Source organism: Rhamphochromis sp. 'chilingali' (assembly GCF_963969265.1).
Source record: "Rhamphochromis sp. 'chilingali' genome assembly, chromosome: 19".
Classification (NCBI taxonomy): domain Eukaryota; kingdom Metazoa; phylum Chordata; class Actinopteri; order Cichliformes; family Cichlidae; genus Rhamphochromis; species Rhamphochromis sp. 'chilingali'.
Window position 1 is genome coordinate 18,499,791 of NC_137946.1, and position 24,969 is coordinate 18,524,759.

The 24,969-nt window shown below is 39.9% G+C and overlaps 2 protein-coding genes across 4 annotated transcripts; both read right to left on the reverse strand.

Annotated features, from left to right (window-relative positions):
• Positions 1-259: 259 nt before the first annotated feature.
• On the reverse strand, positions 260-4,235 carry alox5ap (arachidonate 5-lipoxygenase-activating protein). Its single transcript, XM_080866665.1, has 6 exons — positions 4,207-4,235; positions 3,364-3,474; positions 3,205-3,286; positions 2,330-2,400; positions 581-662; positions 260-502 (listed from the first exon to the last, which is right to left on the reverse strand). The coding sequence occupies exons 2-6, from the start codon at positions 3,434-3,436 to the stop codon at positions 340-342; spliced, it is 471 nt and encodes a 156-aa protein (XP_080722791.1). The 5' UTR covers positions 3,437-3,474; positions 4,207-4,235; the 3' UTR covers positions 260-339.
• A 1,595-nt stretch (positions 4,236-5,830) lies between these two features.
• Positions 5,831-24,357, reverse strand: uspl1 (ubiquitin specific peptidase like 1). Of its 3 annotated transcripts, none has more exons than XM_080867500.1 (10): positions 24,200-24,357; positions 23,113-23,184; positions 22,575-22,734; positions 21,837-21,959; positions 20,897-21,752; positions 20,392-20,502; positions 13,247-13,376; positions 12,662-12,787; positions 9,015-9,175; positions 5,831-7,894 (listed from the first exon to the last, which is right to left on the reverse strand). In XM_080867500.1, exons 3-10 carry the CDS (start codon positions 22,701-22,703, stop codon positions 6,132-6,134), a joined length of 3,399 nt encoding a protein of 1,132 aa, XP_080723626.1. In that variant the 5' UTR covers positions 22,704-22,734; positions 23,113-23,184; positions 24,200-24,357; the 3' UTR covers positions 5,831-6,131. The 3 variants fall into 3 exon arrangements, with proteins under 3 accessions (XP_080723626.1, XP_080723625.1, XP_080723627.1); XM_080867499.1 differs by having other exon boundaries at positions 23,113-23,187; XM_080867501.1 differs by lacking the exon at positions 23,113-23,184 and having other exon boundaries at positions 24,200-24,356.
• Between the last annotated feature and the right edge of the window lie 612 nt (positions 24,358-24,969).

Genomic DNA, 24,969 nt, shown 5'->3' on the forward strand with positions numbered 1-24,969 from the left:
GAGTCCAGAATTTCTGTCTGTTCAGTGGGTGGAAACTAATGACAAGGACTGAAAAAGACTTTCTGAATGTCATAAAGGTCGTTTTGTGTGTGCAAATATTTGTTTTTACATGATTTTTAATTGTTGTTTTGTTTGAGAGGTTTTATAGTGATCAAATTTGTGCTGCTGCACAATAAAATGTTTACAGATTTTGTAATGTCAAATCAATATTTGTTTGTGAGAATTATTTTATTATTTTTCCAAAAAAATGCAATGAATCTATTAAACAGTGTTTTTTAATGCAACAGAGATCCAGGAGCTAAATTATTCATGTGGAAAGGTTACATGACACAAACTCATTTAAGGGATAAGCAGAAGAGCAGTTGCAGCGTTAGTGATGGTTTCCACATATTCTTTATAGTCGCTGCCGTAGAAGCGCACCAGCAGGTAGTTGGCAATGCCAATGACACACATCAGGGAAAGGAAGGTGATGACCCGTTTTCCAAACAGGTAACCTGGGGTGCTGTACAGATGTGAAAAATTAATGCGATACTGCTTCTAAACACATAGAATACATGCTACTGGGTCTGTAGGAATTTACCTTTGAGAGGTTTGTCCCAAGTATCCAACAAAGTACTTCTGCCTGACGACGAGATAGATGATCCCAGCGAAAGCAGCGGGAGCTTCAAACAGAGGACAGAAAAAGATTCTGTATCTGGTTTCATAATACGCTGTGGGTCTTATATGGTTTAGGTCTTTTTCCACTTAGTCAATCTCGACTCTGTGGCACAAACAGTAATATTTCAGCTAATAGTGTGCTTCATTCTTGTGACATCTGCACCCAAACAGAGCGTAGGCCCATTTTGCATTTTACTGGAGAGAGCTCATAAGTACAAAACACCCTGACCAACTCACACTGCACGCACTGTTTTCGAGGAAAAATCCAGTTATCCAATCCTATACTATTGAATGTTGCGGATCGCCCCGTGCGAGGGGCTGCATGGCGCTAATGCGTTAACGATCGTGCTAACGCGTTGACGTTGTGCAGCGCTTGCACAGGGCGATCCGCAGTAACTCGCTAACGGAGATTTCCCGTGTTAATGCGGTTATGGCGTTAACGTCATTTTAACGAGATTAATGCTGACAGCACTAATGATAAGGTATTTTAGGTAAGGTCAGGCAATACAGAGAAACAGGCCAACAAGTAAAGAGAAAAGTTTAGTGGTCAGACGAGAGATAAAATAAGCTATTTGCTCGCAATGGCAAAAGGTCAAACATGGTGGTGGTAGCATCACGCTCTGAGGGAGTTTTGCCTCCAGCAGTACTGGTATATTTCACAAAGTGGATGGAATAATGAAAAAGAAGGATTACATCCAAATTCTTGAACGTCATCTTAAATCAGCAGCAAGACGGTTAAAACTTGTTGAAACACAGTTGTTGAAAAACTGTTAGGTGTTTGAACAGGACAACGATAACAAACACACATCGAAACTGATTTCGATGTGTGTTTGCTAAATGGCTAACATTGAACAGGCTAACAGCCCTGACCTCAACCCTATACCCTAAGCCAGGATGGTGCCAGGAAATCAGCCAATTTAAATGCAATCTACCAATCCTTCCAACAAGACTTGTCAAATATCCAACCAGAGTTATTCCAGAAGGTTCTTGATGGCTACCAAAAGCATCTGGTTGAGGTCCAAATTACTAACATTAACATTTAGTTAAATTTTAGTGGGGTATATATTGGAGCTTGTATCTAAACTTTTGACCATGTGTGGATTACAAAGAATCCAAAATAAATTCAAACAAATCACTACACACAGAAAAAAGAACAGTTGAAAGAAATCATTAAAAGCTCCAAATTAGCATGACATTCATTCCCATGATGAGTTGATGTAAACTCTGGACCACAACTCTGGCTTGAACCACAGGTTGGTATTTTAAGCTCCCAGTCTGCTGACATGGGAATATATGGACTCCATATATTCCCATGTCAGCAGACTGGACTCCATATTATGGAGACTAACTTGCTGTTGGATCCAGCCTCAAGTAGCCACTAGAGGAACTGCATTTTATGTCAGCACTTGTGCTTGCACTTTATTTTATTTTATCGGTTTGGCCTAAAGCTTATCCTTAAATTGTAGCAGCATGATCCACAGAAGGTTAATGTCAGTAAAGTCATGTGCAGATCTGACTTTCTACCTTTGAAAAACAGCAGCGTTTCAGGCATATTGGATTGTGTTGTGTTGTATTGTACAAGGAGAGAACAAACACTTTTCTAAATGTTTGCTTTTTTTTCCTGTGTGGGTGTGCACTGTTTACAGCCTCCTTTACATTCATGAATGATTACCTTGACTGAGACACAGACCAGCACACCACATTACTGCCAAGAAAGTGGGGTAAGCATCCATGCAGTTGCGACTAGAGAAGAAGTTTAAACAAAAGCTGTTATTAGCACATTTCAAGGCAAGTGTGAAGAAACTATGAAGCAATGGCAGATTAGTTAAAGGCAGAAGAACTGGAACGCCTGAGTCCCAAAATCTAGCATTTTGTGAGGTTTTTGTTGTAATTGTTGTGGAAGACACTTTGAAATGATAGTTTCCAAATTACCAAGTACTTCACAAAGGTTGAAGCATAGTTTATTAAAAACAACAATTTGCTTTACTATTTTTCTGCTTCTTTGTAAAGGAATGAATTAGCATGTTGAAGATCAATCAAACAAACTTCTTGACATGTCATTGCAACTGTATAGATGGAACAGATATATGAGAGGTTGGCCTTAAATCAGGGGTGTCGAACTCCAGGCCTCGAGGTCCTGCAGGTTTTAGATCTCACCCTGGGTCAACACACCTGAATCAAGTGATCAGTTCATTACCAGGCCTCTGGAGAACTTCAGGACATGTTGAGGAGGTAATTTATCCATTTAAATCAGCTGTGTTGGATCAAGGAAACATCTAAAACCTGCAGGGCACCGGCCCTCGAGGCCTGGAGTTCAACACATCATTGTTATTTCACCATCAAGTATTCAAATAAGGTCAGCGCCAGCCAGCTCTTTCCCCAACCGGGGAGGGTTCAAGCAAATGAGGACTGCCTCTGGATAGAGTTAACATTTGGTGGATTATGAGGCCGAATGGAAAGCCTATTAGGAAACAAATGTGATATTGTTTCAGTTCGCTGGTATTGATGTTGCAATAGAGAACTAATTGTTGAAGAAAGAGCACTCACTTGGCACAAGACACTCGCTCAAAAGCTGATGTGCGGGTATTATGGTTCTTGCATTCCCTCTCCACCTTCTGTGCGAAAAAAGCTTAAAAACAGAGAGTCAAGATTAAGCATTTGTGATGTGAGCGATACATTTCCAGTCACTGGGTTAGAGTTTCTCACCATTCTGAAGCACGCTGACAAGAGTGACGATGACCAGGAGGTAGATGTTTTCCACCACTTTGTTGGAGTCCATGATTATCCTGTGAGCTTTAGGAGCAGGTGTTTGCTGGGCTGAAAGAGACAAAGATTGTCTTTCACATCCAAACAGGCGTATTTAAAGTCAGTAGCAAATCATAAACCTGATCTCTCCCTTCATGACATCATGTTGTCCCATCCCACATACACACTTGTTTGTGGCTTCCCCTTTATGTAAATGATGCTCTGGTTTAATACAGAGGGCTGCAAACAACTTTGCTGCTACTTCCTCTGTGTGCTTGTGTAAGACCGGATTGCATGTAAAGGCCTGGCTTGATGTTTTGCAAAATTATTTGCATCACTATTACGCTATGTGTCACCTCTCATTACTCCCAGTAATTATATACATGAGTAGTGTTATGAACAGACACTTAAAGTATTTCTGGCAATAAATAATCAAGACCATGTATGGAGAATGTGTCAACATATACAACACAGTGCAAAAGGTTTGATTTAACCCTCGTTTCTTTATATTTTGCCTCAAAAGAGACAGACTTTCTATATACATTTGTTGTTATTTATATTATTTTAAAAATAGTATATTTTGGTACTTTGTCATTTGTTCCAGTTTCTTTAGTTAAATGTATGAAACATGTCAAAGATGACACAGTTTGGCATACATAACATTTTATTTTTGTACCAAGAAGGTGATTCCCAAGGAGCTGTTAGCTGAAAACTTAGCATTTTACAGCACAGTGTGCAAGTAGAGGACAAATTTACAACAGGTGAACAGTATGTGAAACTGTCAAAAAAAGAAGAAAAATCCACCTGACACAGCACCGAGAGATGCATTTAGCCCTTCATGATCCATTCACGACCCATTGTCTTCAATGAAGTTTCATCAGAAATGGTTTCAGTGGAAGGGAGGCTGTCAAGACATGGCAATAACAACACACAAGAGCTTTGAATGTCCTTCGGGAAGACTTCTGAGTTATTCCTGAAGGCTACTTTACGAAAGTTTGTCGAAAAGAGTTCAGGATGTGTTGAAGAATAAAGTTTGTTGGAATTGTACAAACTCTTTTTTGCCTTATATATAGTAATTCCGAGTATGTTTGCAGATGTTTCAATTAATTGCCGACCTATTTTCTAGTTTCCTAGAAAAACGTCAATTACAGCATACTGTATAACACAACATCCATTTAAAATGAAGGTACCACCCCCAGAAACAATGTAATCATTTTTTATCCTACAAGAGTAAAAGTAGAGTAAAAATAGAGCTGGCTTATTCTTATTCTGATTTGACCCACTTACAGTCAAATAGCACCTGCGTGCGCCTTTCAAAGGAAATGCAACGTCCTCGCTGATTTTTTTAAATCTCTTTTCAAAACTTTATACTGAATGACTTTGATGCATTCTCGTATCGACTAAATCCAAATAAAGACATCCTCCGCCCTACAAAACCCCAAACCCGAAGATATCCAGAGACTAATGTCGTTCTTAATTAAAAAATGTTTTTGCACACCTCTTCCTAACACCTACAGTGTAACACCGAACATGTTTATAATGCCTTTGGTTTACAAACACCAGTGAAGATGAGCTGGACTAAGGAGCTAGCTTAAAACATGCTGTTCGGTGTCAGCTGTCGGGGAACGAATCGCTAACGTTAAAGTTATTTTAGGAACGTCATGTCGCCAGGAACAAAAGTACCATTATCATCTCCTGATTCGTTTGCTATCCATTTGTCATATACATATGATGATGATTCTTGGCCGCAAATCCCATATGGTCTAGCGGTTAGGATTCCTGGTTTTCACCCAGGCGGCCCGGGTTCGACTCCCGGTATGGGAACGCCCTTTTTCCTCGAGTTTATTCTTTTTTTTTTTTTTTTTTTTTTACATATCGTCACGTAAGCAGACGCAGGGTGCTTTATATAAAAACTTCACCCTACAAAACGACAGGACCACACACGCAGACAGCTTTCCTTTAATAAGTGCTTAATTTTAAATTTCCTCACCAATAAATGACACAACCAAAGGGTTGCCAATGCTAATGCTGTATCTTATTTAAAGCTTATCACCTGGCTGTGTAAAACATGCACCCAATAAACAGTTCTGAAACAAAGCTGCAGCCACCAAATGCAAATTATTTGTGGCTGGTAGTAAATTTACCCGCTACCAACCAGCATTTCCTGAGATTCTCTTGCGAATATGGTATATCATTAAATTGTTTATTGTTAAAAACAACAAGTGTGCAGTATGGTACTCAACCAATAACTGGGTACTTGAATGACCTGAAACCAGCCCATTTGACATTTAATACTAAAGTTTTAAGTAACTAAAGTTGAAAAATCTGAACATAAATATTTTATTTATCAAACAGGAAGCTAGTTGGAGGTTATGGTTATGTCCTGCCCCTTCCTTTTCATAATAACTGACATTTTGACAAGTACAAGAATCATATAAAGAATTTATTATTTACACTAAAAGACAGTTATAACTAAGTAATACATCAACACAAACAGAAACAAAATTTAATTGGCTTCAAATGGCCAGTTCCTTAGTTCAAAGTGCCAAAAATGCAAAAAAGCAACAACCCCCCCAAATTTCATCTGTTATTTAACATGACACACCTACAAACCTTCATTAACAGAAACATAAATAGACATTGAGGAGTTCTCCCTTCTTTAATCTGAACTAAAAAAAAAGACAAGGTATAGCTGTTAAACAACTCCAGATAATGGTAAACATCACAGCTTAAATGAAAAGTTCAAGTGCGCTGAGTGCTTCGGTTTCCATGTCGGTCGGGGTATGACTCGCAGCCTGAGAGAGGAACTCGTCAAGGAAGTTTTCGTCGTGTTGCCCGTTCGTTCCGCCATTCATCTCTGATGGTCTCCCAGCAGCTTCGACCACACGCTCTGCTCCGTCAGGCCCATTGGCGAACATCTCGAAGAAGCCCGTGCTGTCTGGCGAAAGGTTGCTGGCTGTTGTTGCCGGCGAAAGCAAGTCCGACAGGAAGTCGTCACTGGTGGCTCCATCGTAGGTGCTTGAGGTGACGGTGCTGGGAGAGTCCAAGTCAGTGCTGTCCGGTCGAAGCTGTAGTCCCTCATGTTTATCCAACATCTTATTGATTCTAGCAAGCTGCTTCTTCCTTGATTTGAGTTGCTTAAGCAGTTTGTATCTGAGGGCTTCTGTGCTGCCGAGGCCTACAGGAACCTCTGAGGAATGGCTGCCATGTCTCTTTAGAGAGGCTTTAAGGAGTGCCTTTGCTCCAGGTGTAATCAGGGACGTACTAGACATCACTGTAGGGGTGGTTAGGTGGTTAGAAGTGACTGGTTGTGACTGCACAGTAGGTGATAGGAGGGGTCTCTGGTTGTTTAAGCTCTTAGCACGAAATGCCCCGTACATGTCTGCAGCTTTCACTGGCAGATCTTCGCTGTCCTCTGTCCGGAGTTGTGGTTTTGGGTAGAGCGCCATTGGAAGATGCGGTCTCTTCACAGGGTTGGGGGTAGAGTGAAAAGGAGGAGGAGGAGGGGGCTTTAATTGTGTGTCTGATGCAGGGGCAAACTTAGCAGTGGACTTCTGAACTTGGTTTAGTGGATGTTTGCTAAGCAGGAAGGACCAGCGAGAATTCTGATCTAGTAGTGATGCTGATGTGGGATCGCTCTCATTGGCAGAGAGGGGTGGGTTATCAGTAGAAGACATGAGGGAACCCTGTTGTGTAATTTCAGTAGATGGACTCTTATCCTCAGTATCAGGGACCACAGGCTGTTCACAGTTTACTCCACAGGGCTCTGAAGATGTCGATGATGAAGTATGCAAAGCTACTTTTGATGAAGCTACCTTTTTACCTTTTGCTCTGCTGACGGTTTTCCCCCTGCTGATTCCTTTCCCTCGTCCTCTCCTGGCACCGGGCACAAATGTCGGATCGCTGGACGAGCCGTCCCCTGAGTCGGGATCACTTGAGGTGGAGGGAAGGTCAACACTGGGACAGTGATGCAGTTTATTACCTTCGGCAGCAGAAGAGCTGTCAAGAATTTCATTCTTACCAGCGGTGTTCAGATCTAGAGTTTTGTGGTTGTTGTTTAAAGACTGCATTTCTACATCGGGTTTTACTTCAACCAGTGTGAGCGTAATGATTTCACTGTGGGTTAGGCCCTCAAAGGTGTCGAGCAAAGTGGTGGCACCTATGGAAGTATCAAAGCCTGCCGTGACTGTTGTGTCCATGCTACTGCTGGTGTCTTCAGTGAGAGCGCAGATGATGTCGGTGTCGTTATGAGGAATAAGAAGAGACTGATCTGGACTGTGAACCAACACCCCATCCGCTACCGAACCTTCATTTAAACTGTTGTTTCTCTCATTGTCAGAGAGTGCAGATGTGGAGGAGGAAGAACAGATGTGAAGCTCTTTGTCGTCTTCCACCTCCCAGAAGACGATATGCATCTCATTAGCAGGGACCTGAAGCTTTTGGTGGGTCTTACAGTCAGGGTATTTTAAATCATCATATTCCAGCCACGAGCCTGCAAATTTAAAAAAAAAAAAAAAAAAAAAAAAAAAAAAGCACAACAAATGGTTACAGCAAAATGCTGCAGGTTCAACTTGGTCGTCTATGTCAAGGGTTTGTTTTATTTGACCAATGAATAAGAAAAACTGAAATAACATAAAACAAAATAAATAATGCAGAATTACGGTCTCTTCCAAGAGCAACTCTGCGCAACACAGTCTGCCATATGTCTAATCTATTCAAAGCATACTGCAGACTAGTTAATTATCTAACTTGTGAAAGAAATGGCTACACATCACAATAACGTTACATTTGCAAAATCGGTAAGCTAGATACAAAATAAAATCTAATTATTCAATAAATCTAATTATTAAATGACAGTGAAATAGACAGCAAATAGGGTTCTTCTCTTGCATGAACTGTCCAGCAGAATGTGCTGTTGGCAAACTACGGCAGAGTCAAATCAGACTCAACCATTAAGTGTTTCAACCACAAAGAAAAGCACTTAAATGTAACTTCCAGTTTAATAAAAACCAAAAAACCTAATTTGACCTCATTTATTTGTGTAAAAATACTGCACTAACAACTTCAAAATATCTACTTAATCAAATTCAACTTGTATAAGGAAAAATGCATTACAAAGATGACATATGACAAATGTTTAAAGTGAGAATTGCTTTAGTTTTGAAATGCTTATTTATGATTTTATAAAAAAAATAAAGTATGCATCAAAGAGCTGGGACAGGGGCAACAAAAGGCTGAAAAAGTTGCGTAACAATAAAGAAACCATTTATCCCACAGAAACTGTTTCAGACACAAAGAGAGATGATGTTGAGCACTCTTAGAAGAAGACTACAAGTCTGTACACAGCATCTACTGAACATCTAAAATCAAGCGAGAATGGAAAAACAACTTTATTTTTGATCTACAGCAACGTGCTGTCGTTAAAAGGAGAGCTGATGCAACAAGTGGTAAACATGCCCCGTCCTACCGCTTTTGAAATGCTTCTGATTCATTTGAAATTGGCATATTTTTAAATAAATAAATATTTCTCAGTTTCAACATTCGATTCTCTCTCATTTGCACAACATTAAATAATTCTGTCGTCTGTTCACATTTCACACACAAATACGTACCATCAGCGCTGCAAGTCCAGGTGACAAAGTGCTTCAGGTGACTCTTGTACTGTATGACAGTGGTGACGGAGTAGTTTCTGCCCTTGAAGTTGAAGGTGTACGTACTGACATCGTTGTTAGGGAGCCCCTCCACAAAGTGCAGTGCAAACACTGGAGGCAGACTATAAAACACAAAGCAAGGCAAAAAAAGCAAAAAGTGGTGATAGGTATAAAAAAGTGAAAATCCAGACAGACTTTAACAATGCATTTGTTTTGTGTTTTTAAAAGAATCTTATTTATTTTAACCACTCCGTGCATTAGTTTTGCAAAGAAAAACATACCCTGCAATAACCCAAGTCTGAGCTGCACTCTCTTTATTACTCTCACAGTATATTCATAAGGACACCACTGCTACAGATGACCCACTTCAATTTTTTTTGTCAAATTGTATTTCCATTTATATTTAAGCAGAAAAAAAAATCTGCATAACATATACACTCACTGGACAATTAACTGCTCGTTAAAGGAAATATCCAATCAGCCAATCACATGGCAAAAAGTCACTGCATTTAAGACCATGATATCAGGTGGTGCAGATGCTGGTACGAACTGAGCATCTGTTGAAGTTCAAAGTAAGCATCAGAATGAGGAAGAAAGCAGACTTAAGTGACATTCAACTGGCATGACTGTCAGCGTCAGACAGTTTGGTCTGTTTTTCAAAACCTGCTCATTTACTCTCTATGTTTCAGAGAGAATGGTCTGAAAGAGAGAAAATATCCAGCGAGCAGCAGTTTTCTGGGTTAAAATGTCTTTTTGACGGCAGGGGTCACAGAGGAATAGCCAGACTGCTTTAAGCTTATAGGAGGGCAACTGTAGCTCAAATAACTACTTGTTAGAAACAAGGTATGAAGAAAAACAACTCTGAATGAAGAGCAGTTTGAACCTTGATGCCTAAGACTTCACTGGCTCATGCTCCTGTCAGCCAAGCAAAACAAACGGGTCCTACAATTCACACGAGCTTAACAAAATTGAGTAACAGATGATTGGATAGACTGATGAGTTTTAATAATAATAATAATAATAATAATAATAATAATAATACTACATTTTATTTAAATAGCGCCTTTCAAAGCACCCAAGGACACTGTACAACAGATAAAAACTGGAAATATACACAATGATAAAAATAGAAGATAAAAGTTAAAACGTACAGAAATTTAAGAATAGGCAATTTTAAACAGATGAGTTTTGAGGGTGGACTTAAAAAGAGAGAATGAACTAATATTTCTGAGGTCCGGGGGTAGGGAATTCCAAAGTCGAGGGGCAGAGCAGCTAAAGGCCCTCCCTCCCATTGTGATCAGACGAGCAGAGGGAACAGAGAGAGAAAGAGAAGATGAAGATCTGAGGCAGCGGGATGGGAGCTTCATCTGTAATAAGTCAGAGAGGTACGGTGGAGAGAGAGAATGAATAGCCTTGAATGTATACAGAATTATTTTAAAATGCTGCTCCTTGGCAGGTAGCTCCATGCCCTCCTGGGTTTTAATTGCACCTTAGAACACATATGCATCAACACTACAATGAGCGGGTGGAGGGAGGTTTGGAGTCTTCTCCCACCCCCATTCTCTGCGGCCTGCTGGAGCGGGAGGGCTAGTAGGAGGAGTTGGCCGTCCGACTGCGGTCTGGGGTGTGGGGCCTCCCTGCTGCTGCGGAGTCGGGGCGGTCTGCCTCTCCCCACCGCAGGGAAAAGGGTAACACCACCTGGGTCTGGGTGCAATTCCCCCCTCCAGGGGCAAGGGTACCTAGACCCGGTTTGTAGAGTACGCTTGGGGAGTGTGATTGTGTGTACAGCGTCTCTTTATGTCTGTCTCCACGTTGGTTGAGTGTGGAGTGAGTGCATATGAGAGCATGAGGGTGGGAATGGATGTTTGTGTCTGTGTGTGCCTGTATGTCTGTGTCTATATGTCAGGTTGGGTATCAGACGCCACCTCTCTGGGGACACCTCAGGCCCTCCAAGGTTTGGAGGCCTATCTCCACCCACCACCACTTCCTCTGCCGGTGGCGGACTCCCTCAGGTGTCGGTGTGTTGGTGGTTCTTTGTGTCTGGGGGTGGGCGTCCGGGTACACACCGGCTCACTCCTTGGCGGCCGCTTGTCGGGGCCTGGGGCTCGCTCGGGCCCCTTTGGAGGTGGGGTGCCCCCGGCCTCTCGGCCTGGGGCTCGGTCACTCAGGCGCAGCTGGGGGCCGGCGGAGCTCACGGGCGCGTCACTGCAACTCCCCCTGACTTCTGCTCCGCGGCTGCTGGGCGAGCCCTCATCTGGGACTCTCCTCAGCTCTTACTGAAACAGTGGCGCGGCTGCCCCTCTGTTGGTCTTCCATGGTCTCTTGTGTTCTGGGGGCCTCTGGATGTCTGGAGTTTTGATCTCCTCCATACCCGCTTCACACCCTGGAGGACGGGGCTGTGGCCCCCCCACACTCCCTAGCAGATCATTACATGGAGAAACCTTTGGAATGCAAGCATGCTGATCCACACAGGTATGCACACATGGGTATTCACAGATGCGGACTAAAGCTTTCTTGGCTGCTGCCTCAAAGCACACTGTGCGCTGTCTATCTTGCGTGCTGCACAATATCGTTTATTATTTAGTAAATATTGATATCTATGACTAGCTAGTTTATTGTGATGGTGCTTTGTTTTCTCTATTATTATGTTACTCTTTGTTGTTTGCTGTCTCCTCTGTTTGTTTTTTTTGTTTGTTTTTTTTTTTTCTCCATACAGGTGACCCAGGAGTTCTTTTTTTTTTTTCTCTCTCTTCCCCCCCCTTCTCACCGTCTCTTCTCCCCTTTGGTTTTCTTTCTTTCTCTCCCCCTCTTTCTCTCATTCATTCCCCCTGTCCTATTTATTAAAAAAAAAAAAAAAAAAAAAAAAAAAAAAAGACAAAGGATGAACTGAAGCTCTGCCATCACGTAATGTCGCATACTGCTGTTTCTGATGTCATTTAAAAAAAAAAAAAAGAAAAAAAAAAAAGAAGAATTATTTTAAAATGGATGCGAAATTTGACCGGGAGCCAGTGAAGTTGCTTCAGGATTGGGGAGATGTGGTGGGTAGAAGAAGTCCTAGTAATAATACGGGCAGCAGAGTTCTGGACACGTTGGAGCTTGTTGATAGATTTTTGTGTAAGGCCAAATAATAATGAGTTGCAGTAGTCAATTCTAGAGATAACAAGATTATGGATGAGAATGGCAGTAAAATTCAGACTGAAGGGTCAGAATTTGGTGTAAAAAACATGGCAGCACAGATCTACAATCTGTGGTGTGTCAACAGTTCAGACTGATGATGGGGTAATGGTGTGGGGAATTTATGCTAGCGAGGTAGTTAATAAGGTGTCCAGTGAGTTTATTGGTAAAAGCAATGATTAGATTTATTGATCTTTTACTTCTATTAATGTGTTCATTAAGTAGTTATTAACCCCTTCCATAACTGAATACAGTAATTTCCACCAACCTCTGTGGTTTGAAGACAGTGGACTAAAACAATTCAACAAGATGCAAATTTATGTTCATAAACCCAAAGTCCAAAAATAAAACCCAACAAAACCCCCCCAAAAACAAACAAACAAAAAAAAAACAAAACAACCAACCCACAACACTTTGATTCTTTTGATTCCTACCTTTCCCACACCATAGTCCTCATCTCATTCTTCTTACAACACGCATTGCAGGGGCCTAAGTGTGCTGCTTTTAGTGGGTGCCAATCAGGTACAATATTTGTTAAAGTAGGAAGAGTCTTCATATCCCTGAAAAATTACAGCATAAAATGTATTTAGGATTCAGACACAAAACAATTACAGTGATGATGAGAAGTGCAACTAACTAGTTAAAAAAACAAAACAAAAAAAACATGCCACTACCACGTTTTTTGTAATGTATTGCTGGCATCGCATTTATTTGACATGCTGATTTTCATCAGCTAAGCTTTCAACTCTTATGTATCTGATAACATTTCTGGCAGAAATGCAGCTGAGGAATTTGTACAAATTTGCCTTCAATTACTTAATATTTCATATTTTCCCTTTGCCCTCTTGAGAGACGCCCAAAGCAGAGTTGGGCCTCTTCCAATTCGTATAATAAACAATGCATCTGCTCCCAGCAGTATAGTTATTCTGTGCTGTAGTTACACAAAGATCAAGTTTTATGGAATAAAGTGTAATGCAGTATTTTGTACACCTCAGCTGGTTAAAAATAAATGAACCTACCTTTTTCTCACAGGTGTTTTACATTTGCTGCACTTCATCTCCCAGTAAAAGGTTGCCTGGAAGAGACACTCTACCCAAGAATCCATCACAAGCAGCAGCGGCATAGCAAATACCGGAGTTTCCCTCTGACCTGAAAAGTAAAAACATGTCAGAGTTCGAACACTGTTACACGCTCAGATGCACGCTCCTATTCCAGGTGATTTTTAAAAACATAATCTTTGGATGGGGATTAAGATAAACTTTAGATATCACAACAGGATAGCCATCGCCTGCTTGGCTTTCATCTTCATTATTCCCATCCATCCCTTTGCACTTACATCATGCATTTTCCAGATTTTATACATTGTAATACTTTGGCTCCAACAAGCTGAGCAAAATCCAAGGTTTGCCTGCCCGGACCTGTGTCTTTCTGATACCATCAGGTGATAATGACTGTTTTGAAGGGTTTAAGATTAAGTCTACACAAAAGAGTGACTGGTACTCAATACAGCATTGTGGTATGTGGTATTTTCTTGTGAAACGCCAAATATATAAAAGGATTTTACACATAACAAAGTAAAAATAAAAACAATTTTAAGGCAAGTATTTTATTTTTTGAAGTTCTCAGATGGGGCGTTTCACATAGTGTGTAAACTACTGTACGTGTTTACATTTTACAGAAAGAACTTGCCAGAACAGGACCAACTGCTTCTTAAAATACTTCTTTTGTCACTGATCTGCTGGAAAAAACTGTAGCACTAGGCTATGTTGAAAATTAATATTCAAGAACAGAGGGTTTGAGGGGCCCCACGAGCCTTATGCGGTCGAGTTTGCATTCGCTCAGACATCTCTTTCTTGCTCACAGTAGCGTGGCGAGATTTGCATATCGTTTCTGACCTAACACTGGTTTACTATAACTGCTGGTGGATTCAGAAATGCAGTCCAGAAAACAGACTTTTTTATTAATACTTTAAAATAAACAAGTTAAGATTATATCAGTTGTCAACACTAGGAATCTTGTTTTTTGTGGTCCAACTAAACTTTCTGAATTAGGGGAGTATGTGGGAAGAAATTACTCAGCAAATGTACAGGAAAAGCTATGGCAAATATGGCTAGCAAAAGAAACCCAAAAAGCCAAGGAAAAAGTGTTTATCAACTGCTCCCCCTCCCTTTTTTCTAAAAATCTCTAAAGATCTTTTTCCCCCAAAGATCTTTAGAGATTTTTCCCCCTGTTTTTTTTCTTTAAACATATATATTTGGGCAATTCTATCATCTCCTAATGCAAACGTTTAGTCTTTGTCAGCTAAAATGTGCTGCAACAAGCTAAATCCTGAACAAACAAGAACCAGACATGCAGAACTGGGCAGCAAGACCTGTCTGGTATATGACCTATTATAACTTGAATGGCTGAAGACTAAAGGCTGAGTCACACTGAGGACTTTACTTGTTGCAGCAAAGAGACTGAAAAATGCTTTAATGATCAGCATTTTCTTAAATAATAATGTAAAGGCAACATTTCCTGGACACGTTGGTAGTTGGAGCCCTTCTCCATTACCTAATGCATGCTTTGAGCTCAATGTATATATTTAAAACTACACTTAAATAAAACACCCCAGGTCATAAAATACATGTATTTATAAACAAACATGCAGCTTTTCTTCTGCCACACTTCATGTTCAGTGTCATGTCTGTCAGCAAGATCATGAAACCTTGTGGAGAGGAGGAGAAAAAACAAAAAACAAAAAACAAAACACCCCCCCCCCCCCCAAAAAAAAAAAAAAACCCCAACCATGGCAGCTGATGTTTATATGCTATAAATGGGTAATTTTAGCCCGTTGCTAGGCAAAATAACAACATCATTTTATCTGATATAGATAAGAACCTTCAGGGACCCAAGATCCAGCTGTGCTTCAAGTTTGGCTGGAAACTTGAAGCAAATTATTATGGAAATAATTTGGCGCTGAGAACTCACATTTAATGCAATAATTCTAAACTAATAACTATTACAACAACAATAAAAGCATATTGCAAAATCTGACAATAAATAAACACATTCCAATAATACTGTATTGTGGGTGAAGTACTGTAATAATAACATATGGTAGGATATCCAGTGATTCCCACCTCTAGTAAAAAGACCTTTCAGATGCTACAAGTTGTTTTGAACGGCCGATGTAAGGGTATTGCTTCAGAGTATCTAAACAAGACACTAATGAGCTGTAACTTAGGTCTAAGGCGAGCGACAGGACATGTAATTCTGATTTAAGAGGCAATGTTGGGGAGTAACGGAATACATGTACCGCCGTTACGTATTTAAAATACAAAATATGAGTAACTGTATTCCGTTACAGTTACCGTTTAAAAAGGTGGTATTCAGAATACAGTTACTTTGTTGAAATAAATGGATTACACTGCGGTACTTTCCTGTTTCATTTTGTCGCGGGTCAGGACTGTTTGGGTTTTGTTTGACAGCTATGTTCTGTTGTTCCAGGCGGCAGCGTTACGGTTGCCATGGTTACAGGGCGACGCTCTCTCTCTCTCTCTCTCTCTCTCTCTCTCTCTCTGCGACTGTGTGTTTCCTGGGTGAGAGAGCGCCTTTTCGTTGTTGTTGTTGTGCTAAGCTAACAGGCAGAATGCTACAAGCATAGCTCTAAAGAATGTAGCATCATGGGCAGTGTAGTCCGTGCTGCAGGGAGAATGGACTGCCATACACGTTATGGGTCTGTGAGCGCGAGGAGGGAGAAAAAGGGGAGTAGAAAGGTACGAGTTGTCATCGAGGAAAAACGGGAGCTGGAAGCATGTAAATATAATAATAACCACTGCAGCCAAGAAGAGTGCCTGACGAGCCCATATGTAAGTAAGCTATTAAGACTGGACTGTACACCGTGTTCGTGTTTTCCTCCAAAAACAATAAGTTCTGTTGGAGCAGCCTTTCAACGCCTCTCTCTGTCTCTCGCAAGAAAAGTTGACCCACACAACAAAGTAAAACTATTTTTCGGCTACGAGCCGACAGGGACCCCGCCGTATTAGTCAGAGGTCCCTTTACTACAGTTCGGAGTCGCGGACCTTTCAGTAACAGTAATAAATCACACAGCAGTAGTACATTCACGTTGTTGTAAAAAGCATGATAATATATTAAGTAATCCAAAGTATTCAGAATACGTTACTGTCATTGAGTAACGTAACGGAATACGTTACAGAATACATTTTGGGGCATGTATTCTGTATTGGAATACATTTTAAAAGTAACCTTCCCAACACTGTTAAGAGGTTTACTTTATATTATTAAAATAGTGTCACACGGTATAAAAACTACACCCACCGATACCTAATGAAGCTCCCTGTCTGACTCCACTGTACGCTGTCACTCATTATTATAAAGACAGCAACATTAACAATCAAATGCACATGCACTTATCTTTATACATTACGCTTTTCTTATGCAAAAATTAGAAACTAACTTTGCAGTCTGTGCAAAATTTAAACTAAATCTTCTTAAGACTGTGGCTCTTACAGGCCCTCTTCCCAAATGGTGATATGAACCTTCTAAGTTTACCCAAAATACACTTATCTGTTCTCACACACACACACACACACACACACACACAAACATTCAGGATACCACTGACTGTTTCGTTTACTCTACATAACAGACATTAAATTGGGCCAGTGAAGCAATGATACGTTTACCTTGATATTTGTGCTCAAAATTGATCACAAATTGTGCTGAACAAAATATTTTGGCTGTAGATTGTGACGCTTGGACTGGGCGTAAAATAGATTACGTTTTAATTATAGATTGCGTTTCAATGCGTTTATCAGCCCAGGAACAATGTAAATTATAAATGCTAAATATCAAGCAACACCTGTGCATTTAAAAATTCTGCAAATAGCACAGTTTTCATATTATGAAGGCAAAGTTTTGCATGCATTCACTGAAAACAATGCAGATTTTTATGGAATGACCTTCTCACCAGGCTGCTCAATTATGACAAAAACTATTACAATGACTATTTTGGTCAATATTAAGAACACAAGTCTGACATCAGAGACAAGACACATTTACTGAACTTTTTCTTGGTTGAACTGAACAAAATATAACACACAGTGGCAGAGGGTGGTCTTATTAAGGAAAGAGAAAAATCTGTCATCTCTTCCACTTATCCAATTCAGGGGCAGGAAGCACATCCCAGCTGCCATAAGGTGTGAGACAGGGTACATACTGGACAGGTTGCCAGTCTGTCGAAGGATTAACAGACATTCATACTCACTTTCACACCTATGGTAGGGCTGCTCAATTAATCGAATTTTAATCACGATTACGATCTGGGCTTTCAACGATCATTAAAAATGACGGAGCCGATTATTAGCCCCTCCTTCATTTATCCGCGACACCGGTCCGTGAAAATATTGACGGGCATAAACCGGTCCGTGGCGCAAAAAGGGTTGGAGACCGCTGATTAAGAGGACCCGAGGGAAGCTCGGAAAGCTAAGCAGAAGTTATTTGGAGAGGAGAGTGACTGCCGCTGGTTGAAAAGAGAGGTAAAAAAAATAAACTTCAGTGGTGTTGCACACTATTTTATATTATTTTCTTTAAAGTCATTGTTAACCCTTTAAAGCCGGTCAGAGCAGCACGCTCCGTTTTGTGTAACTATTTTTAAATCCCTGTAGAACCGGAACCGTGTAAGCTAGCGCAATAATTTGTTTTGCATATGAAACCGGAGGAGTTGTACTTACATCTGATGCCATCAGCTTGTCCTCGGTCACGGTTTCCTTCCACATATAGCTTTGCAAAAATTGCATAAAAAGCGCTTGCAGGAACAAAAACATAATATTCCAGAAACACGCTTTGCCGATCTGATCAGCTGTTCGTTACACTTCCCACAGTTAAACAGATGTCAGCGCGAACTGTCACATGTCCGCCATTTCCTGCCCGAAACCGGAAGTGACGTCATTTTCGCGGAAATTGTAGTTTTTTTTACTTGTAGGCCTTAAAAACCTATACTGGTCATGTTTGACTTTTCTGAATAGTTGCTGGGATGCTTAGAACTCAAATTGCACTGCTGGAAATAGTTTATTTTGATGCACCTGCTGTTTTCTTTGCAAATTTGCATCATAGGATTGTTTTTTCGTTTTTCCTGCAGTATATAAAAATTGGTGTATCTCCAAAATAAAACTATGAAGACACTCAAAATAAATTTCCTGTTGTTGTAAACTATTTTTTGCAACTTTTTTGTATTTAAAGTTTTGAAGGATAAGCCTCTTAAATTTCTCCAAGTAGAAATATATGTAAAAAAAACAAAAATGATTTTGAATTTTTTTTGTAGTTTATTGCACTTTTTTGCAATTAATGTAGTTACTATGGACTTAATGCATACATATTATTAAAATATGGGCTATAACAGTTGCATAGCAAATTGAAATGCTCCCACAAATGGCACTACAACATGTAAAAATTTAATATAAGCTCTGGCGGACTTGGTTCTATAGTAGGTCTTAAAGGGTTAAATAAATATCGTCAAATAATCGAGATCTCAATTTCAGTGAAAATAATCATGATTATCATTTTTGCCATAATCGAGCAGCCCTAACCTATGGTGTAATTTAGAATCGCCAATTAACCTAATCCAACTAAATGCATATCATTGGACTGTGGGAGAAAGCCGGAGAGAAGCCACACGGAAACAGGGAGAACTCTGCACAGAAATGCTTGGCCAGTTGGTAGATTCAGTCCCAGGACCTTCTTGTTGTAAGGCAACAGCACTAACCAGGAAAATCTGGCATTGTTAATGAATGTTGGATTTCATAACACCAGACAAAAAGAAGCAGTGAAAGTGAAACAAATACAATAATTGCTTTATCTCTATTATCTTGTTTACATAATCTCTGAATGTCAAACTCATAAATGAAAATAAAATCTGGTTAGTTGCCCCACCCTACTTCCTGTATTGTTTGGGCAAACGCAACCCCTCCAGCACTAGTTGCCTTATAATTAAGGCTTTGAGTGGTTTTAGTGTGACTGAGCTGATAATCCGGTTGTTCAGTGATGACGCAACGAATCCTACTTCCGGGCCTAAAGTAGTCTGCGTTTAATATGGCTTTTGTGTTGTTAACATGTTTAATGTTATGTATTTTCTTCTATTTGATCTCAAAAAGCTCCTAAAACAGTCAGTGATCACTGTTGACCTCCCTCGGCTTTTATTACCACTAATCATTTATTTAAGCTCAGTTTTTAAAACCTTAGGATGTAACTACAGCCCAGCCCATGCAGCAGTATATGAATGACTAACCTCGTATTGTGGATGGATTATCTCAGTTGTTCTCCTGGCTGAAGTTTGGTCCTTTTACAGCATCCTGCCATGCGATTACATTTGTTCCTGACCACCGAGAACACTCACGCTAACTTTTATCGAGTGGAAAAAAAGTTAGCTTGTTTATATTATGCTAACATAGCTGTGTCGCTAGCAGTCACGTAGCACATCATTATATACCAGCTAGCCCAACTTCAGTAACCCTACAAACGTCACTGCTGTTTTCTGTCTTCATTTATGTTGGAAGTGATAACAGAGCTGTACGTTTTAATTTGTTTCCAAAACCCCGCAGTCAGGACATGCTATGTTGTATTTAGATAGAAGCTAGCGAGCTAACTCCCTGCTAACTTCTAACTCCGTTAAATGTCATAAATTCCGTTTTCATGGATGCCTGGATGTTAAACTCAATTTTTACACCTGGTAGAGCAGAACGCTGATCATTTAATTAAAGATGAAAGACTTTAGACAGTTTTTCAACTCTCAGTAATGCCATAGTGATCGTTTGATATATGGACCTGCAGCGGAGTTTAGACCCAGACACGGCTAGTGACGTCAGACTGAACAACCGGATGTGTGTGGATTAAACCAGTAGCAGTAATACACAGAAACAGGACAACATTCTTTAGAGACAGAAATTCCTCATGGGGATCTCAGCACAGCTACACCTTTATTTTCAATGTTCTCATTGAACATAGACATGCTGATAAATGCTTCAACAGAAGAACACCACTCTGCTTACGCTTTTAAATAGCATTCCCTGAAAAACTTGTCTCTTAAAGACATGACTTAAGACTGCCTGAAAACACTTACCAACCTGTCATGAACCTTCATTAAGTGTAAAACTCTTGAGCTTACCGAGTTTGCAGTGCAGTTTGGGTTGCAGTAGTCTGAAGACTGACATTCTTAGACTCTGAAGGTCTGCAGTGGCCTTTTGCAGCACATGACTTGGAACCCGCACAACGCCATCTAGTCAGAAAAAATTTTCCACATGAGCAAAACAAATACAACAAATGCTGGGTTTCCACAAGTCTATTCATGGAGGGCTATGGGGCTAAAGTCACAGCCACTTTCTGTTAAGAACTTTGTTTTCCTTAGACAACAGCTATAACTACTAATGCATCTTATTAGCCTGCTGTTCACTGTAACAATCAACAGATGAAAACATCTGTGTATGTTTCTGTTCTGTGTCCTGCGTACTGTTTGTTTGTATATATGTGTCTTTTTGGCTGCTGTTACAACCAAATTTCCCCTTGTGGGACAATTAAAGGATTATTCTATTCTATTCTATTCTAAAACAGACATTAACGAATAAAAGTTAGACATTACACTCGTGGATAGATTGAAATTCACTTCAACTTACCACTGCCAGTCTGTTGGTGGACTTGAATGGCCGCACATATGTCTTCATATCCTTTTAGGAGCTGCCACAGAGATGACTGCTGAGGTTCGTCTTTAGGTTTACACCTTTGCAAACTCTTACAGTTGAACAGAGCAGCAAGCAGCGAGTCCAGCCAACACAGGTTGTCACTGTTCCTCCAGAGAAGCTGATCTGGAATAGGTACAAGATCTTCTGACTCCTTTAATGTATTCTCTGTATTCTTACAGATTTCAGTCCGTGATATTTCTGTACACATTGTCAGCTCACTTTGAGGACTCTGTGAAATATCGATTTCATTTAAATGAATGTCCTGTTCAAAGCCGTTTTGGATTCCAGGAAGACTCCTCTCGTGGTTTAACTCAATCCCTGATATACCATGGGCACTGCAATGTGAACTGAGCACAGCCTCATTTTCATCAGTAGTCAAAGAAAGTTGCAGGGAGCTTTCAGCTGAGAGTATAGAGGGGGCAAGACCATCTGCATAAGCAGCACAGTCTGGATCATTTTCTTTCACAGATTCCCTATTTGTCACTTCTGCAACTCGATAATCCCTGTGGTATCCATTCAGCTTTTCCTCATCTGTCGTGGGTTCTGCATATTGGTCATTTCTGACAGCATTTCCAGCACCATCCTCTGCTGAGCTAACAGGTGTGGCAGTTACACCTTGTGGCTCGAGACCGCCAAGTTCATTTGATCGAAGATGTTTGAATGAAGGTTTAATCAACTCTTCCTTTTCCTGTGTGGAGGCATTTTTTCTTTTGTTCCCAACAACTGGCTCCACGGCATCCAAGCTAGCCAAAACATCCTCCAAGGAGCGGCTGACCAGTGGGAAGAGGCACTGTGAGAGAATGGATACAAAGAGGTTACCGAAGATGACGGCAAAACAAATATATCAAACTGTGACTTGAGTGGTTGGACTTACCTGTGGGTTTGTGCAGACAGTGATCGAATCCTGGAGGCTGATTCGGTACGAGCGTAGAGCATAGCTCAGCCCCTTCGATGTACACCAAGGGCAATAGTCCAGTGAAGCAGCTCTTCCCTGCACCTGGGGAACAACATGGTGTATGTTAAAGCCCCAGACGTCTACCAAGTTTACCAAGTTCACAGGTGAACTGAAGACAACAGCTTAAAAGAAAACACAAATCTAGAAAAAGATCTAACTGATGAGATTCATTAACATTTTAGATTTTAGACTGCATATATTTTCAACTGATTACTTTTTTTTTTAAAATCAACCATTTCTTTTATCTGTCAGCAGCCTTACTTTTATATATTTACACATTATGTACACATGAATCGAAACTTGAAATACTTTACTTGATTTACCTTACAAGACCGATCAAGATTTATGTTTTAAATGCTTGTAGTGAGGAGCAGTTCAAGTGAGGCAGGACAGGGGGAGTCAAGTACTTGAAAGCAGATGCATATTTGTAATAAAATCATAAGTAGTACACAGTTTCCCATGTTACAGTATGACAGATTTGACAATTGCAAGCCTGTCAAGACAAGTAACGTACCAACTTTCGCCTTTTACAACCAAAGATTTCCGTTTTTGTTTGTTTTTTGAATTTGCTTTGGTACTGTCCAGTCACAGTCCAGTTTCAAATACAATTCAGCTTTGCGCAAGTGACAATGAGAGGAGAACAAGAGCTCTACTGACTTTTCCCAAATACCCCGCCAGTGGTGAGGCCAAAGCCTCCAAACCAGTGTCTTCACCAGTTATTGGCAAACAGCTGCTGCGGCTATTCGGGTCCATGGCTGTCCGGTGCCATCCACAATATATAACCATGTCACCACAAACTCTCTCACCTCCGAGCACACTAAGGAAGAAAAAGAAAACAGGTATGTTATGAAGTTATCAAGGTACAAGTTGCTTTGAAAGTAGTTTTGTTCCTTTTAATAAATTTGGTTGTGTTGCAAAAAAGAAAAAGAAAAAAAAAGATCACTTTATATCTCATAGGCTTGAAACAGTGATGGTAATGCATAACATTAGAGGTACATTAATCTGTTTTTAATCAGGAATTTGCGCCTCATCAGTACAATACTATGCTATTTATTTTTTCTTATGCAGGGAAATAGCGCACTCATAAAAAATATAGTTCAACTATTTTACGTTATTTCAACCATATTTAAACATTTAGCTGAAACGAAATGATTTGACAAAAGAAAAAACATCAACTATTGCCATCTGTATTTACCAGTAGGAAGACGGCAGTCAACAAGGATGATATTAGCAGATAACGATGTTCAGGCAAGATACTGCAGCATTCCTACTAAAGGAATAAATGTACACAATAAATACATTAAAACACCCCCAAAAAAGAAAAATCTTGCAAATGCTCAAAGGTGACCTCTTTAATCTTTTCACTGGCGTAATGTTTATGCTTAATCTTTGTCAATCTACAGCCAGCCTGAAGGCAGAACAATAGACTCTTGAGCACGGGTGATGATCACTGAGTGGAATTTAAATTGATTCAGAACTTATCTTTCAAACAGATAAGAAAGCTGCCCTTCTTTCCTATAAGTTCTTACAGATGGTTTGGATACATTTTTAAATATATAAGTCACATTTAATTGACCAAAACAACAGTGTATAGAGATTGATCTTCTCTGAAATTTATAAAAGAACCCTCACAAGGTTCTAACTACAATAAAGGACTCTACTTTTCTAGGATGGTCCCGGCATGACTGCAGCATGCTTGTGTTTACCCCTAAAGTCAATCTATTAGTTTCCAAATTAGTTAAATTCATTTATTATGAGCGTCTCATTCATCTTTCTAGAACATTCACAGGGTACAGTATATAAAGTATACACTTTAATTGGCAAGGCTTTAACCATATTGCCCACATGTTTTCTCCGCATTTTTCTCCAAAGGTATTTAGATCAATAATAGTACACGACACAAACCAGGAACCAATTAGTTTCCCAGCAAAACTAGCTTTGATAGCTATTTAACACTAACATAAGCAAGCAAAAAAAAAAAAAAAAAAAAAAAAAAAAAAAAAAAAAAAAAAAAAGGAAACCTCACTTAAAACACACTTTTGTAATAAAATGCTTAGTTACCATTACCCTGTTAATGCTGTAAGGATATAGTGATTTTATTTGGGAAATTAAAAAAATACGTTAAAATCAGTCTGTTAACCAGTCTGCATGCCCTGACTGAACTATCAGACAGCTTGAGCCTGGAAGGTAGCATGCTAAACGCTTAGCCTAAGGCCGGGCAACCGTTTAACTCGCGGCTAAAAATTATTCTTAGTAAAAATAAATAAATAAATCATACGTACCCAAACAAATGTTAACTTATATTTCCTGTTACACTGAAGTCGGTGCACATTAAGCTATAGTTTTTAAGTCCCGCCGGTGTAATGGGTCCATGTGCAGCTTTCTATCGATTCGTGTCACAAACGTTTTCCCAACCGCGGGTTTGTGCAGCGGCCTTTGTCTTCCCCCCCTCTATCACTGATGGTTCCGCTGGCCGCCACTCGGCTGTTCAAGTGAACTGCAATAACGTGGGCTGAAGTTATATTGACACAATACTATCACCAACACTGTGCGACTAAGGATACTAATAATATTTTATTTATGTATATTATTTTTGTAGGATGAGATAGGGTATGTCTGTTGCACAGTTTGTTTATTTATTTATTTACTGTTATTACTGTTCATTGTAATTATTATTATTATCACAGTAATCAATACAATGATAACAGTGATATCTTCTCTTTCTTTTCTATTATTATGTTACTATTATTTATACATTTGTTTTCAATTGTTACCCCCCAAAATACTGAAATACTTACTGAGCGAGTAACCAGGCCTCAGTAGACACACCGAGAGCCCCGTTTGCTCACCTCCAAAAAAAGTTGCCTAGCTATCATCAAGGAAGGGAAGAATGTGTGCTGTTGTTTTAGTTGCTCTTAAACAGCAGTTTTGTTATTTTTATTATTTTATTCTGTCATTCCCCTTCACTCTGTCATCCAGGGAAGGACGGACGTTGTTTTTGCTGTGCTGTATTTTAATGTGAAGTGTACATATTTATTTTTTATATTGCATG